Source organism: Stereum hirsutum (assembly GCF_000264905.1).
Source record: "Stereum hirsutum FP-91666 SS1 unplaced genomic scaffold STEHIscaffold_5, whole genome shotgun sequence".
In the NCBI taxonomy this organism is placed as follows: domain Eukaryota; kingdom Fungi; phylum Basidiomycota; class Agaricomycetes; order Russulales; family Stereaceae; genus Stereum; species Stereum hirsutum.
This window is the reverse complement of record NW_006763135.1, coordinates 212,465-225,598: the sequence shown is the minus strand read 5'-3', so window position 1 is coordinate 225,598 and position 13,134 is coordinate 212,465. Positions and strand designations below refer to the sequence as shown.

The window sequence follows — 13,134 nt, the reverse complement described above, 5'->3', positions numbered from 1 at the left end:
CAGTGCATGAAGGACCACATCCGTCAACAAACGCATACCACATAGGAGGAATGCGGCGCGCATCACTGCGGTGGGACCCGAGAAAACGTTCGAGACAAAGTCAGGCAGTCTGAGGCGTACGCACTGCACAGAATATCCGTCGACAGATCATTGAGGGTATCATGTTCCACGGCCGCGAGGTGAGAGGCTCCTCCACCATCAACTAAACTAATATTAGTAAAATAAAAACATAACGAATGCGCCGGGGAAATAGGATCGCAGAATAGCTCCAAGGTGGATGTGCCCATTCACGATCGATCGGTATGAGCTCTCGGGAATTGTGTCGGCACTATGCAGGGACAATGCAGGTCCATCCGAGTCTCCATTCTGCACGGACGAGACCGAACGCAAATACGACACCATCTGAACGATGAATGCCATCAATGTCTTATTCCTCATCGCATTTTACTGCAGAGTAGCGACGAGCGCAATGGATGTAGACCGCAAAGTAAGACGCTCGCCTTCCTGCAGTGCGATTACGCAGGCCAGCTTTCTATCAAGCTACACATTGGGTGAGGGGAAAGATCGGAACTGGATAAGAACTGCATTATGACCAACTACGACTGCGTTATTAGAACCAAACCAGGCCTAGTACCGTAAGTAGGTGAGCACAATTTTCATGTCACAGACGACAGAGATTTCAGAGAGCATCATATCGCCCAGCAATTCGGTGCGGAATGAGCCCCACGCAAGTTTGATACACAGTTTTCCGTGAAATGATATTCACGTACTTGAAGGGCCTTAGGATAGGCGTCTACAGCGACTTTGTCCTCGCCATGTTACAAGGAAGATCTGAGAACATTAGGTGAGACCTGGTGAAGGAGGTTCGAGAGCCTGAGGCCAAAGCGAAGGCCGGGCGTGGTTTGGGCCTTCGCCTCCGGGACTTTTCGGGACTTGGCTGGGACTGAGCTTCAATTCCCACGAAGTTGGGTGTCCTGTTGCCACACGCGGTGTATTTGTGGCCCAAGTTTGGACCACGCTCAATCCCATTCAAGGACCAGGAAAAATTCTTTCGCTCACAGTACTGGCAAAAAGATAGATAACACGTACGTAGCGTATGTCAAGTACTGCCCAGAATATATATGTTTATTAAAAGACAATCGAGAATACTGACTGAGTCGGACTGATGGGAAAAGGGGGGAAATGATCCACACTTCGACAGGCTCGGTACAGGCAGTAGGTTACATGAGAGATTCGAGTACAAAGGTAATACAAATGATAGAAATATGCATACTTTCAAAACAACAAACTGTAACGTAGATAGCAAGTCGAGAGTGTCTCGCTTCTTCCATGAAATTCGGCCATCCAAGGAGCCCCGTACTTAGGTTAGAGCTGAGTCGAGCCTAGCACCGTGATCCGACCAGTAGGTCCCCAGCTATCGAGGCCGTAGACATTGGACGCACGCCGGCAAACGAGGAAGAAGACGACGTTGCGAGGGAGAATTACGAAGACATGGACGATGAATCGGAGCGCCCGGACCTCGATGCGAATGAGCGCGTAGTATAGCTAGGGGGGATGCCAAAGGAAGGCCTCGAATACTTCAGTCGGTAGTGGGTCAGGTCTATAGGCCGTCCAGAGTTCAGTCGCTGGATTTCGTCGATGACACGATCCGATTCGCTCATATTTCGGGCTATAGCCTGTCGAGTGTTAGCGTCCAATTGAGCATATGGAGCCATCCGAGAGTCGACGGCATGTCTTGAAGCTGACGCTCCTGTAAACACTGAAGAGCTCGCGTTTGGAACAACAGATTCAACCAAATTGCCAGGCATGTTCGAGGGAGGGGCAGGGGTAGAGGATAACAGATGGGACTGGACGGCCATACGTGGGAGAGGCGCGGGAGGTGGGGGATTAGCAGGAGCCTGCGGAGACCTCATTGGTGTAGCGGAGCTCAAGGATGCGGTTCGAGAAGCACTAGAGTCAGTCATCGAACGCGCCGCGGATGGGCCAGAAATTGGACGTGGGACAACAGAAATATCTGGACTCGAAGTTATCGGGACATGCGAAGAGGCCGCCGGGAGAGAGGATGAAGGAGTTGTGGAAGCGGGGGCGTCCGTCGACGTAGACGTCGAAGACAGATATCGTGAGGTTGAGCTCTGTGGAGGCGCCGTATGAGAGCATGGAAGCGTAGAGCGCTCATCATTCGTGGGTGACGAGGGAGTATCTGTGGCTGTAGCTGTCGTAGCTACGGGAGTGGCTTGAGATGCTCCTGGAGGCCCCCAATATACGGGCGTGGCTGACGGAATGTGGTCAGTGATCGACATCGTCTCACTGGACTGCGAGCTGGAAGACGTCACGGGTGGGTGTGACGGATACGTGTCCAGGATTGTCTTTGGTTGGCTTTTATATTTTGTGAGGCCAGGTGTATTTACCTCGAGATTCTTGATCTGGTCTTTCACTTTGCGGGTGAGCCAATGTAAATTACCGCGGTATTGAGGCGGGATAGTATCGGTTGGCAAAAAATATACGGTGCCGTCGTTGTTCGGCAGTACCAAGAACAGTGGGAGACCCGTTACGAGTACCGGTCGGTTGGGCGCGACTGCCCGACACCCTGAATTAGCCGCCTGCCCGAGATGTTTCCGTGTTTCGCTTTGTCGCCCGTGCCTATTTGGATTGCATTGATAAGCGTGGAAAGAAAAGACAAGAAATTTTGAAAAGAACCTACATTTGCCGAGTTGGGCAACTCCCAAAATTGGGACAAACCCACCACTCGAGCTTGTTCTGCTCCTCCGATGGCAATCTGTCTCTGTGTATATCCGACTTGCGATGAGTCGACAGACCCTCGGGCTTAATCCCAGCACAGCATGGTGCCTGAGGAGCCTACAACGAATATGCATGAGGACGGATAGAGGATACACACGATGACAGAGAGATTACTGTTACCGTATTAGATTTTTGCCTCTTCGGGGGTTTCACATCGTCCTGATCGTCGCCGTCGTTTATTGGGCTGCGCCCTCGTTTGGAGGGTCTTCTGTCTTTCTCTGGTTCGGTTCCACCATGAACGTGGCTGACGTCGAGAGCGATGGAGTTGTGGGCGGTCGACGTCGATGCCGTTACACTGTGGGACGGGCTACAGGAACGAGTAGTCAATACTAAAAAAAACTCGAAGTCGACGCTAGAGTGGTGGACCGACGTACAACGTAGATGCATTCCGCCTTATAGCAACACCATTAAATGGTTTAGAAGCTTGAGCGTCGCTGAGACGAGGGGCGGGAGTGACCCGTGAGGAGGGTAGAGGATCAAACTCTGCACTGTTTGGCATTGGTTGAGAAATGTAGGGCCTAGCAATCGACGCAGACCTGTCCGGGTTCAATAAAAGTGAGAACAAGAAGGAATGTAGGATCGAAACTGAACTCACGAGTTCAGCTTGAGAGGGGCAGGTTTTTGGATAATAGGCGTCGCTGACGGCAACACAAGATCAGGAGAACGCGACGACACAGGTGTTGAGATTGTCGGAGTCGACGACATGATGCATGGTTCTTGACCGGGGTTAGCATCGACAGAGGACTGTAATGACGTGGAAGAATGAGGTGCAGGAGGAGTTGACGATGAGTTGGATGGGGTGTTCGGTTGCACGGCCGCATTTCCATACCCGCGACTATGTGACCATATGTTAATCAGATCCAAATGCTACGCGTCGACGCGTCGAAAGTTTTACTCACATCTTATCATGAATAACATTGGCGACGTTGGACATCGACTGCACCAGGGCAGCCATCTTCGACTTCGAGGTTGAGGTATTGGGCACGTTGGTGTTGTGCAAGGGTGCGGGGGATGGGGTCGATTGCTGAGTGGCAGATGTGTCGCCCTCGCCCTCTGAAAGAACGAAAGACGTCGTGGAGAGAGGAGAGGCCATGTTTGATGCAGTCGGCTTCTGGTTGGCGAAAACGAGCAAAGCAGAAAAACAAAGTGGAGGTGGCCAAGTTGTGACGCGAGGAGGGGGAAGAAAGGGAGGATGGTGGTGGAGAGCGAAACGACGCGGTTGGATTTCAGGCGCGTCGTGGTTTGGGGCAAACAAAGCACCACAACAGTGCCGATCTACGGCATTCGGCACGCGCCCCGCAGACTGGACGCGAGAGTGGGCAAAACTTTCTCAAAAGGGTCATGCCTTTGCGCGTCACCCTTATTAGGCAACGCGCACGGGTACTGGGACCGTTCTCGAGAAATAGAGCATGGGCATGGTCATTGGAGACGTACACCGATTTATGACGATGATGATTACCACTGTCATATCGGTTTCCCGTGTCGCTATGCGAACATCTATGCCGTTTGGGTACGAACTAGTCTGAAGCTTGAAACATATTCTGGATGAGAAGAGACTTACCTGTGGTTGGAAAACCTTTTTTCGAAGTCAATCTTGACTGTTCAAGGTGAGAACATCAGGATACGTCAATTTCGTCGCCAAAAGACAAATACAGAAATACAAATAACGGCGATAGCAGGAGGGATACAGTATATGCATGATAAAATAAGAGGCGCCCTCGCGAATGCGTGGAGTTGACGTAAACTGAGTGCGAAGAAGGTTTATAGTGGCAGATGAGGCCAAGAAGCCTTCGGGGGAGTGTTTCTTTCAAAGAGAATCTAGTACATATAGGGAAAGATGGCGAGGAGAATAGATATCGAAGGAGCAAGGGGACCATCACCTATGTTTTAGGATGAGGGACCTCTTGAAAGGATGAGCGGCATACGCGGCTGAAACGACATTCAACGAGAAGAATAGAACGAAGCACAACCTAGGAGCAGACATTAGAACGTATCAGCGAAAAGTCATGTAATACGGGAAAGTCGGGTAGGGAGACACACCTTTTTCTACGAGAGCTTTGAAAGCGATACAGTTGTATCGGAATGTTGGGAGATGAGCTCAAAAACCTGGCAGAGAAACATGCCGGACGAATACACCTTGTAGTCGTGGCATATAAAGTTCGGTATCATCTTGATGATCGCAGGAGAGGATGGGTGCGCAAACATAGACACAGAGCTCATCATTGGAACACGGCTCCTCTAGCCAGAGTAGGGATCGGCTCGAAGCACCACGGCTAGAGGGTTTGGACGAACCGAGCATGAAAATTTGAAGAAGAACGGAGGGGCTGGCGTCAGAAGAAACAGTGCGTATTTAGATAAAGGTTTTGCTGTATCGTATAAGAAGACTCACCTCACTGCTGCTCACCGAGTCCCTCTCCCTCAACTCAAGCTACAGCGTGAAGTTACAGTTCAGTATGCTGTCCAACCAGGATACCACTTCTACCCATAGCTACAGCGTGAATTTCCCAGCAAGATATCCTTCGCGAAACAAAAGGAGCACGAGAGACAAGACCCGCGATCATAAAGCAAAAAGACAGGTGATCCTCAGGCCAGCCAGTTGAACGACGGCTACTCTGGTTATAGGAGGCCAAGAGAGACCAAGTCAACTCGTCTGCCGCCACGTCGCGTTTCGGAGTTCAAATCCTTCCGGCTCACTCCGACTATAGTCCGCACAAACGCTGCATATAATTTTTTCGTCGTGCAAGAGAGCACGTTCATATCTGAGGAAACATTAAAGTACGTGCATCTTGACTGCGATGTCACTGGAGAGTTGTTTTAAGTGTAAGCTTGACGTGGATAATTATTTGTAAAAATATGTGGCCCAACTTGAGTTCATTTTGAAATGCACGCCACTCGAAACCCGAAGTCAATCTCAATGCCTTGAAGCGTGACTGGAACACTGAACACTGTACTACGCCCTTCTTCTCTCCATCCATCCATAAACCACTATTTTCTTTTGTAGTCCACGATAATCATGTCCACTCCCGCGGAACTTGCGTCTCAACGTCTCTTCGCGCCCCACATCGTCACGAACACGCACACAATCTCGACCATCAAATTCATATCTTCCACCCTTGCTGGTGCCGTGGCAGGTATCCTCGGCCTCGAAAACGCCTACGGATTCGCTCTATTCGCATTGTCAACACTGTTAACGTCGGTGTGCATGCTGATATTTAACTTCGGAGGCAAGCCGACGAAGTATTTGCCCGGTGGGTGGGTAGAGATGGTCAACCCGGGACAGGAGAACGTGATGAGTTTTGTGTTGGTTTGGACGTTATTTTATGGTGCGCCTTCAGTCCAATGGTATCTGTTATATCGATGGCTGATTGCTGGTGACGATTGTCACGTACACTATGTATAGGTATCGTACATGGTGCGTCCCCTATGCCCTGTTCGTTCACTGTCTGATACTCAACAGCCCTCCCTCTCCATTTTCTTTCCTTTCTTCGAACCTCGCAGTATATGACTAGGCTCTGTATGTTATTTTTACCCTCATGCTTGAGTCTCCACGGTGTTTTTGGTCTTAGTAACCAGTTGCACCACGGAGCGAGGTTCGAGGCTCCTCTCGTGTCCAACCGACGATAAAGGTCCTCCCGAACTCTGCACTCTCAGTTTTGTCATCCACCTTCCTTGAGCTATCGCTATTATTCGACATTCATTGTTTTGACTTGCGGCGTTTTCCTGGTTTTCGCCCTCTTGGACTCACTACAAATAGACGTCCTACCGCTATATCTCGCCATTGCGCTGGCGCCTTGTCACTTAGGCCAGATTTATGGCTCCGCTTCACGTCTCGTCTTATGATACTGCTACATAGACCCGTGGCTCAGTCAGCCTCACGTCGTAGTCCGGCCTTCCGCGCCAAACCATTGCGAATAGTGGAATTTGAATGCCACGGTGTCGCTCTCGTCGGTCAGAGCGCAGGACCAGCTCCTCAGCTAGGCACAGATATCGAACTGCGCCTTGATTTTCTACAACGAGCGGAACTGAACACAGATGAGGGCACATTTGTAGATCAAAAGTATGGTGTCTTCTTTCATTCCACCTCAAGTAATCAACATCCTCAACTGTGCGTTTCAAACTGTTTCTCCCCAGTCATGGAAGCCGTACTACCATCCGCCGTTGCATCCGAGGTTGCATCGCTTTCCCAGCGCATACCTAGCACATCGTACAATCGCGGTCAAAGATATCATAATTGGATCCGAAGTGAGAGATACACAACGCAGCGACGCGGAGTCCGAAGGCTACTGGAACTTAGCGGCGAGCGCAGCTCTCAGGCAGACATGCCCATACCACGTCTACAGGTTCGTTCTACTTTCTTTTTTGCACATGACTTACCCATTCGCGACTCTTTTTGCAAGGACAGCTCGAGATGTACGAAAACGTCGACGATATACTGGGTTTCAGGTACGTACCATACCCTTGTGGCACGCTCTTGTCCGTGCTCCTACATATGTCTTCACCGTTCCTTCTCCCTTCTCAGTTGCTTTGCTCTCATGTGAGGTTGGATACTTCGTCATATGCCGGCAGTTTCGTCAAAGCCGTCGGAACGCTTCCTCGTTATCTCTCAAATTTCAAGTCTCATGAGCACATTTCGTCCGAAATGGTTCGCAAACGCCTCACGAGCTCGATGCGTTTCGTCTACTTCATCCGGCGAAACGTTACCAGGATCAAGCTCGGGCAGCTAGGATAGCTTCTTTGAAGGAGATGGATCGGGGTCTGTATAACGTGTGGCGAGGACGTTTCGTCGTCTCGATGCTTGTGGTGACACGACCCCGGTTTTTACCCAAGATAGGGTTCTTCACGAGGGAAATAAGAGGGCGCTATGTGCAATACCGTGAAATAGAGCTATGGAGATCGAGAGCAGGATTTAGTAGAAGTTGAAGATAAGTCGACGAGTCAATCAAAAGCGAGTAGGTTCCTGACCCTTTGGGTTCTCTCCTTTTCATGTCGTTTTCATGTTTGTAGATGGTGAATGTGGCGTCGGCCACCATGTTTATTGTCCGAGAAATTGTTTCCGGTTAGATATTCTCATTTGAAGCTTCGCATACGTTGTGCTTCACGGTCTGCACCTGCGAGGAATTGAACAGACAAGTTAGTGAAAAGTAGATGGTTCCGGAAACGCCACTATCGTCATGTACATTCTTGATCAAATCTGCGGTTGTTGCATTTGTTCAACACATCCACTTTGTTGCAGGTTCCACCACGCTTACTGGTCTGCCGCTGTTTCACCAAGAAATCCAGCCTCGTACGCTGAACACTGGGCAGTCGGTGAGACGCTCATGGACAAGTCTCGGTACGACGATTTACGTCTTTTATATCGTGGTGCGCGCTACTATCTCTTTCTCGTCTGTTTTAGGGCCCGTGCACGTGAATCATACAACTTGAATACTGATATGATATATCCGTTTTCTTCGGTTGATTTATGATTGTCAGAGCCAGTCAACGTTCCCTCTCGCGTTGTCTTCTATCACGAGGGCACAACTTCAACCATATCTCTTCGAAGTTTTTGCATTACGTGCCAGATCTGCAGTGATCTCTCTGAAATTTGGGTGTCGCAACGAGAGACAACCCTTGACTTCGTAGCATCCAGTCGCACTGACGTTAGTGAGGTGTTGGCTAGCATTCCCGTGACGCTTGTCACTGTATCCCCTGAAGGGAGCTCACGAGCTTCAAACGAAATCTGACACCAGTATCGGGTCTGTCAAACACATATGTTCAGTACACCATGCTATCTTCCTATCTATGTCAGCAATCTACCCGACTCTCGATGGGTAATACACTAGGATTGGTAGAATAAAAAATTCGCAGTCGGTGGATGAGATGGGCTCTTTGTCTCGTAGCTAGACTCATAGACACATAAGTAGTACCGTACCCTAATTCTGCTGAACATAACAACGCGCCCAATCGGGACCTAGGCAAGCTCTTGAAAAATCAATAGCAGTGCTTCCGTCTCGAGAAATTACAAGACAGCAATATTTACGACGTAGGCCTAGGTGAAAATGACTCGGAAGCCAGATCAAAGGATGGAGAGATTGCTTACCAAGGATCCAGCCAGCGGGGCCAGATACCCACTCCAACTCTTGGACTTCCTCACTGGTGGATGCGTCCCAGATGCGCAGCGTGTCATCTTCCGAGCCTGAGACGACACCTGTGCCATCGGGGGAGAAGGCGACGGAATTGACGGATAGGGTGTGGCCCTCCAGCATCTGCACCTCCTCTCCGGTGGACGCATCCCAGATGCGCACCGTGTCGTCTTCAGAGCCCGAGACGACGCGTGTGCCATCGGGCGAGAATGCGACGGAACTGACCGATGCGGTGTGGCCCTCCAGCTTCTGCACCTCCTCTCCGGTGGACGCGTCCCAGATGCGCACCGTGTGGTCTTCAGAGCCCGAGACGACGCGTGTGCCATCGGGCGAGAATGCGACGGAATTGACGGATCTGGCGTGGCCCTCCAGCTTCTGCACCTCCTCTCCGGTGGACGCGTCCCAGATGCGCACCGTGTGGTCGTAAGAGCCCGAGACGACGCGTGTGCCATCGGCCGAGAATGCGACGGAATTGACCGATGCGGTGTGGCCCCCCAGCTTCTGCACCTCCTCTCCGGTCGACGCGTCCCAGATGCACACCGTGGCGTCCCGCAAGCCCGAGACGACGCGTGTGCCATCTGGGGAGAATGCAACAGAGTTGGCCGTACAACCCATGTCGATTTTTGTTAGAATGCTGCCATGATTGCTTATTCCTGCACAGCTCAGTTGTGGCAGGTTCGGAAAGCACCTCCTCCAGTTACTAGGAATCTTGGTATTTGTGGCAAACTCTGTGGCCATACTCGAGATGTAAAGATGAGGTGTCGATAGAGATGCAGGGGTCTGCAGAAATGATTTGGCAAGTCTTGAAACAGCAGTCCAAGCCATTTGCAGCTCAGAAATGGCCTTGTCATCTCGCTGTACGGCCTGCACATGTGTGAGCGAAGTATGAACTCGTGAGAAGTGAAGCGCGAACCTGTTTGTTCACCCACGCCATTATGGCACTCACTCCGGCATAGCAATCCACCCTTGCTGCGAGTAGGTTCATGACCTCAATCCAGAAGAGGGCTTTCATCTGGCTGAACACCAATAATTTGTCGAAGAGAAACTGGATGCCCTCGCTTTCTATAGGCACCTCGACCAGGTGCGACGACCAGTACCGACACACATATGTCAGGCCGTCAATGCTGTATACATTTTCATCGAGGGACTGTGTGAGGTTGTCGACCTCAGAGTCAGGCAAATAAGATGATGTAAAGTTGCAGATGTTGAACCGGAGAGATTGGTTCATGATGCGAAAACAGCCACGGACAAGGACACTGTGGCTGATTTCTGGTCTGCAGGAGAGCTTTGGTGTAGAACGCTGATCGTCGAGGATGAAGTCAGAGAAGGATTTGTGGCGCATATATACATGGTTATTGGAGGTGTATAGGACGGCATGGAGATTCTGGACAAGCAGATGGACAGCTTGTTGGTCAACATCCTCAGAATCCTCAGCTACAAGTTCGGCAAGTATATTGGTCGAGAGCGGCTGTCGTGCACATATGATACTATGAAGGATAGTGAGCCGAAGGCGCCCGTCATCATCTGTAATTGTATGGCTCCCAATAGCATCGAGTACAATTTGCATATATAGAACATCGATGGGCAGCGTCTCGCTGCCAGATGCCATGAGACCATTTTGATCTCCGAGTAACGTCGACAGCTTCTTGGATTGCTGCCGGGCGGAGAGAGGGGGACGGGGGGGAGACGGTGATATGAGGTGCACTGCAGTGGCGGCATAGATGAATAGCCCGCGGGAAAGGTCCGCGAGAGCATGCAACTTTTGTCGAGATGAACTCTCAATTTCAGGCAGACTTTGGATTAGAAACTTCATGATGTCCTCCCGCTCTTCCTGCTCATTGATATTCTCGAGGCAGTACACAGCCTCCTTTGGAAATGACTGGGCGGTGGCGACTATGTCAGGGTGAGGGCGGCTCGTCACAAGAAACTTGAGACCTCGAATGTCTCTCCCTGCCTCTCCTGCTACCTCAATGAGCGACTCCAATAGCTTCTTGCCACCTTCACGCTCAATCTCATCTAGCGCGTCGATGACGACGAGGGTTGGAGGCAGTCCAGATGGACGGGACTTGGCCGACTGCTGCCATGGATGAACCAATAAACTTTCCATAGGCCGCTTGCTCCAAGCATGATCCTTACTGACTTTGCGCAATGTACCCGCGAATGAAGAATAACATCGCGCCAGTTGATACACCAGAGTGGGAACGATGTTTGAAAGACTGTGCAAGTCGCTGACTTGACGAGAGCAAAAGAAGGAAGCGCCTAGAGCACAGCGAGCCTTCTCAGCGTCGAAGTCGCGACAGATCGTGTAAGCTATCGTGGATTTCCCCGTGCCCGCCATTCCGCAAAGCCAGAAAATGGGCGGGCTTGAGGACGACGTATCGACGGCCCAGCTCTTGATTCGATCCAATATGCCGGTACGGGTATCTTTTGCGCAAGCACGACGGACTGGTGCGTTCTGCACAGGGTCAGAGTCGTAAATGGCGGCGGGCACATGCGGCCACGTGTTCAGTTGAAGGATCTATAGCCTCATCAGTAGGCATTGACCGTGTCACTACCAGAGAACCACTTACACTGAGCATTTCAAGGACCGACTTCGTATCGCTCTCGATGACCAACAGAGTGGTCGTCTTGTGCATCGGAATCAGTTGCAACCTTTGGGGGAGTTTCATCTGCCATACGTACCGAGAAATTCGTTGTGTGCTCTTGGATCTGCCTAACTATTTCCTCGATCTTGTTCTTAATATCCTCAGCTTCCAATACCTTCTTCCACATCGAGGAGCCGCGTATTTCTCGCATTTCGGCCGCCCGATGGACCAAGAACCTGGTAGACTATCGGTCAACATCATTAACGTGCAATATCAATGAATCAAACGTACGCAACGAAAACATTGATCCTTGCTGACGACTCAATACTGAATTGGTGGGTTTCCATGAGGGCGTTCTCTACGGCAACGAGACGACCCAGGATGATCTCCGATGTATCTTCCGCACTTCCATTTACGTCCTTGACGGCCTTCATGGACAACATCAGCGCGAAAACAATGGAAAAACCAAAGGGTTTGGCCACGAAGATGAGACGTACTTCGACGACATCGACGATGGTAGAGAGGACCGCGATGGGCGTTTCGAGAGGCGTACCCTTGAGGAAAGGTTCGATTCTTTTCAGGAGATGCACGAGGGTGCCGCAAGTCTGCATCATGTTCTGATAGGTGCGGGAGTGGGCCTGTGCTGCCTTCGCCTCTTCGATGGTGGGCCTAGGACGATTATCCTCGGCTATGGGGACGGGAACATGCGCTGCAGTCGGACTTCAATAATCATGAATGACACCCTGGGCAGGATAAACACACCTGAGGTTGCTGGGACACCGATAGGTCCTACAGAACTTAGTCAGTATTCATTGTCCAGTCTTGCAATAAATGATGGCCACGCACCCGACTCCGATAACGTCGCTCCTTGCGGATTGCTCTGGGCACCGACGACTGCGCGTTCTTTCAGATGTGACATCGTCCACTATGGGCGATATATTGTGCAAAAATTCTGGGGTCAAAAATGCGCGCAACTTCTGCAAAAGTTGCGCACCTAGCACCAGTTTGCGCACAACTTTGATCAGACGCGCGCACCTTATTCTGTATGCACGCAACCTTGTTGAATGCACGCGCATGCAGTATAATACGCGCACCTTGTATCATATACGCGCACCTTGTCGTCGTATGCACGCACCATCTCTTCAATGCACACAACCAAAAGACACGCAACGGCAAAGTCCGGTGTAAGCACATGTTCGTATTGTGCGTGCAAGTTCAACTTACTTTCAACAGCACGCACGCGTTTAGGCCATCCACATACCCTTCGCTCAAGCTCTCCGTGCATCACTCTCTGGCTGGAAGATGTGAATTAATTGTGACTGCGGATGGCCAGCCACTTCCTCCCTCGCTCAGGCAATCTTGTGGAGTCGCCTGCTCCCTCGTACCCTTCCTGCGTCGGTAACCTCGTGTCTGTCTCTTCTTTGCGAGACCGGATCGGAAGATCGTACTTCTACGGTCCCTGATCGTTATTTGACATCTCCTGCTCTAATCACACCGTTTAATACACCTTGGTCTACAATGCCTTTATGCTTGTTGCGCTCGCCGCTCCCTATGATACTTTGTATGCTCTGTCTCTTGTTCCCTGCATCAGTGACTTGTGTGGACGATGTATCTTCCATTTGCTCTGA

The 13,134-nt window shown here is 50.8% G+C and overlaps 3 protein-coding genes across 3 annotated transcripts; 1 reads left to right on the top strand and 2 right to left on the bottom strand.

The window, feature by feature from the left end:
* Positions 1-1,481: 1,481 nt before the first annotated feature.
* Positions 1,482-3,892, bottom strand: STEHIDRAFT_155152 (uncharacterized protein; the record flags this gene model as incomplete). Its single annotated transcript, XM_007302484.1, has 6 exons — positions 1,482-2,640; positions 2,702-2,856; positions 2,920-3,106; positions 3,174-3,335; positions 3,395-3,634; positions 3,699-3,892. 6 exons carry the CDS (start codon positions 3,890-3,892, stop codon positions 1,482-1,484), a joined length of 2,097 nt encoding a protein of 698 aa, XP_007302546.1.
* A 1,920-nt stretch (positions 3,893-5,812) lies between these two features.
* On the top strand, positions 5,813-6,308 carry STEHIDRAFT_155151 (uncharacterized protein; the record flags this gene model as incomplete). The annotated part of the gene is made up of 3 exons (XM_007302483.1): positions 5,813-6,122; positions 6,200-6,211; positions 6,298-6,308. The coding sequence occupies 3 exons, from the start codon at positions 5,813-5,815 to the stop codon at positions 6,306-6,308; spliced, it is 333 nt and encodes a 110-aa protein (XP_007302545.1).
* A 2,403-nt stretch (positions 6,309-8,711) lies between these two features.
* Positions 8,712-12,425, bottom strand: STEHIDRAFT_155150 (uncharacterized protein; the record flags this gene model as incomplete). Its single annotated transcript, XM_007302482.1, has 9 exons — positions 8,712-8,749; positions 8,879-9,785; positions 9,835-11,439; positions 11,492-11,548; positions 11,604-11,742; positions 11,798-11,934; positions 12,004-12,215; positions 12,269-12,295; positions 12,353-12,425. 9 exons carry the CDS (start codon positions 12,423-12,425, stop codon positions 8,712-8,714), a joined length of 3,195 nt encoding a protein of 1,064 aa, XP_007302544.1.
* Positions 12,426-13,134: the final 709 nt, after the last annotated feature.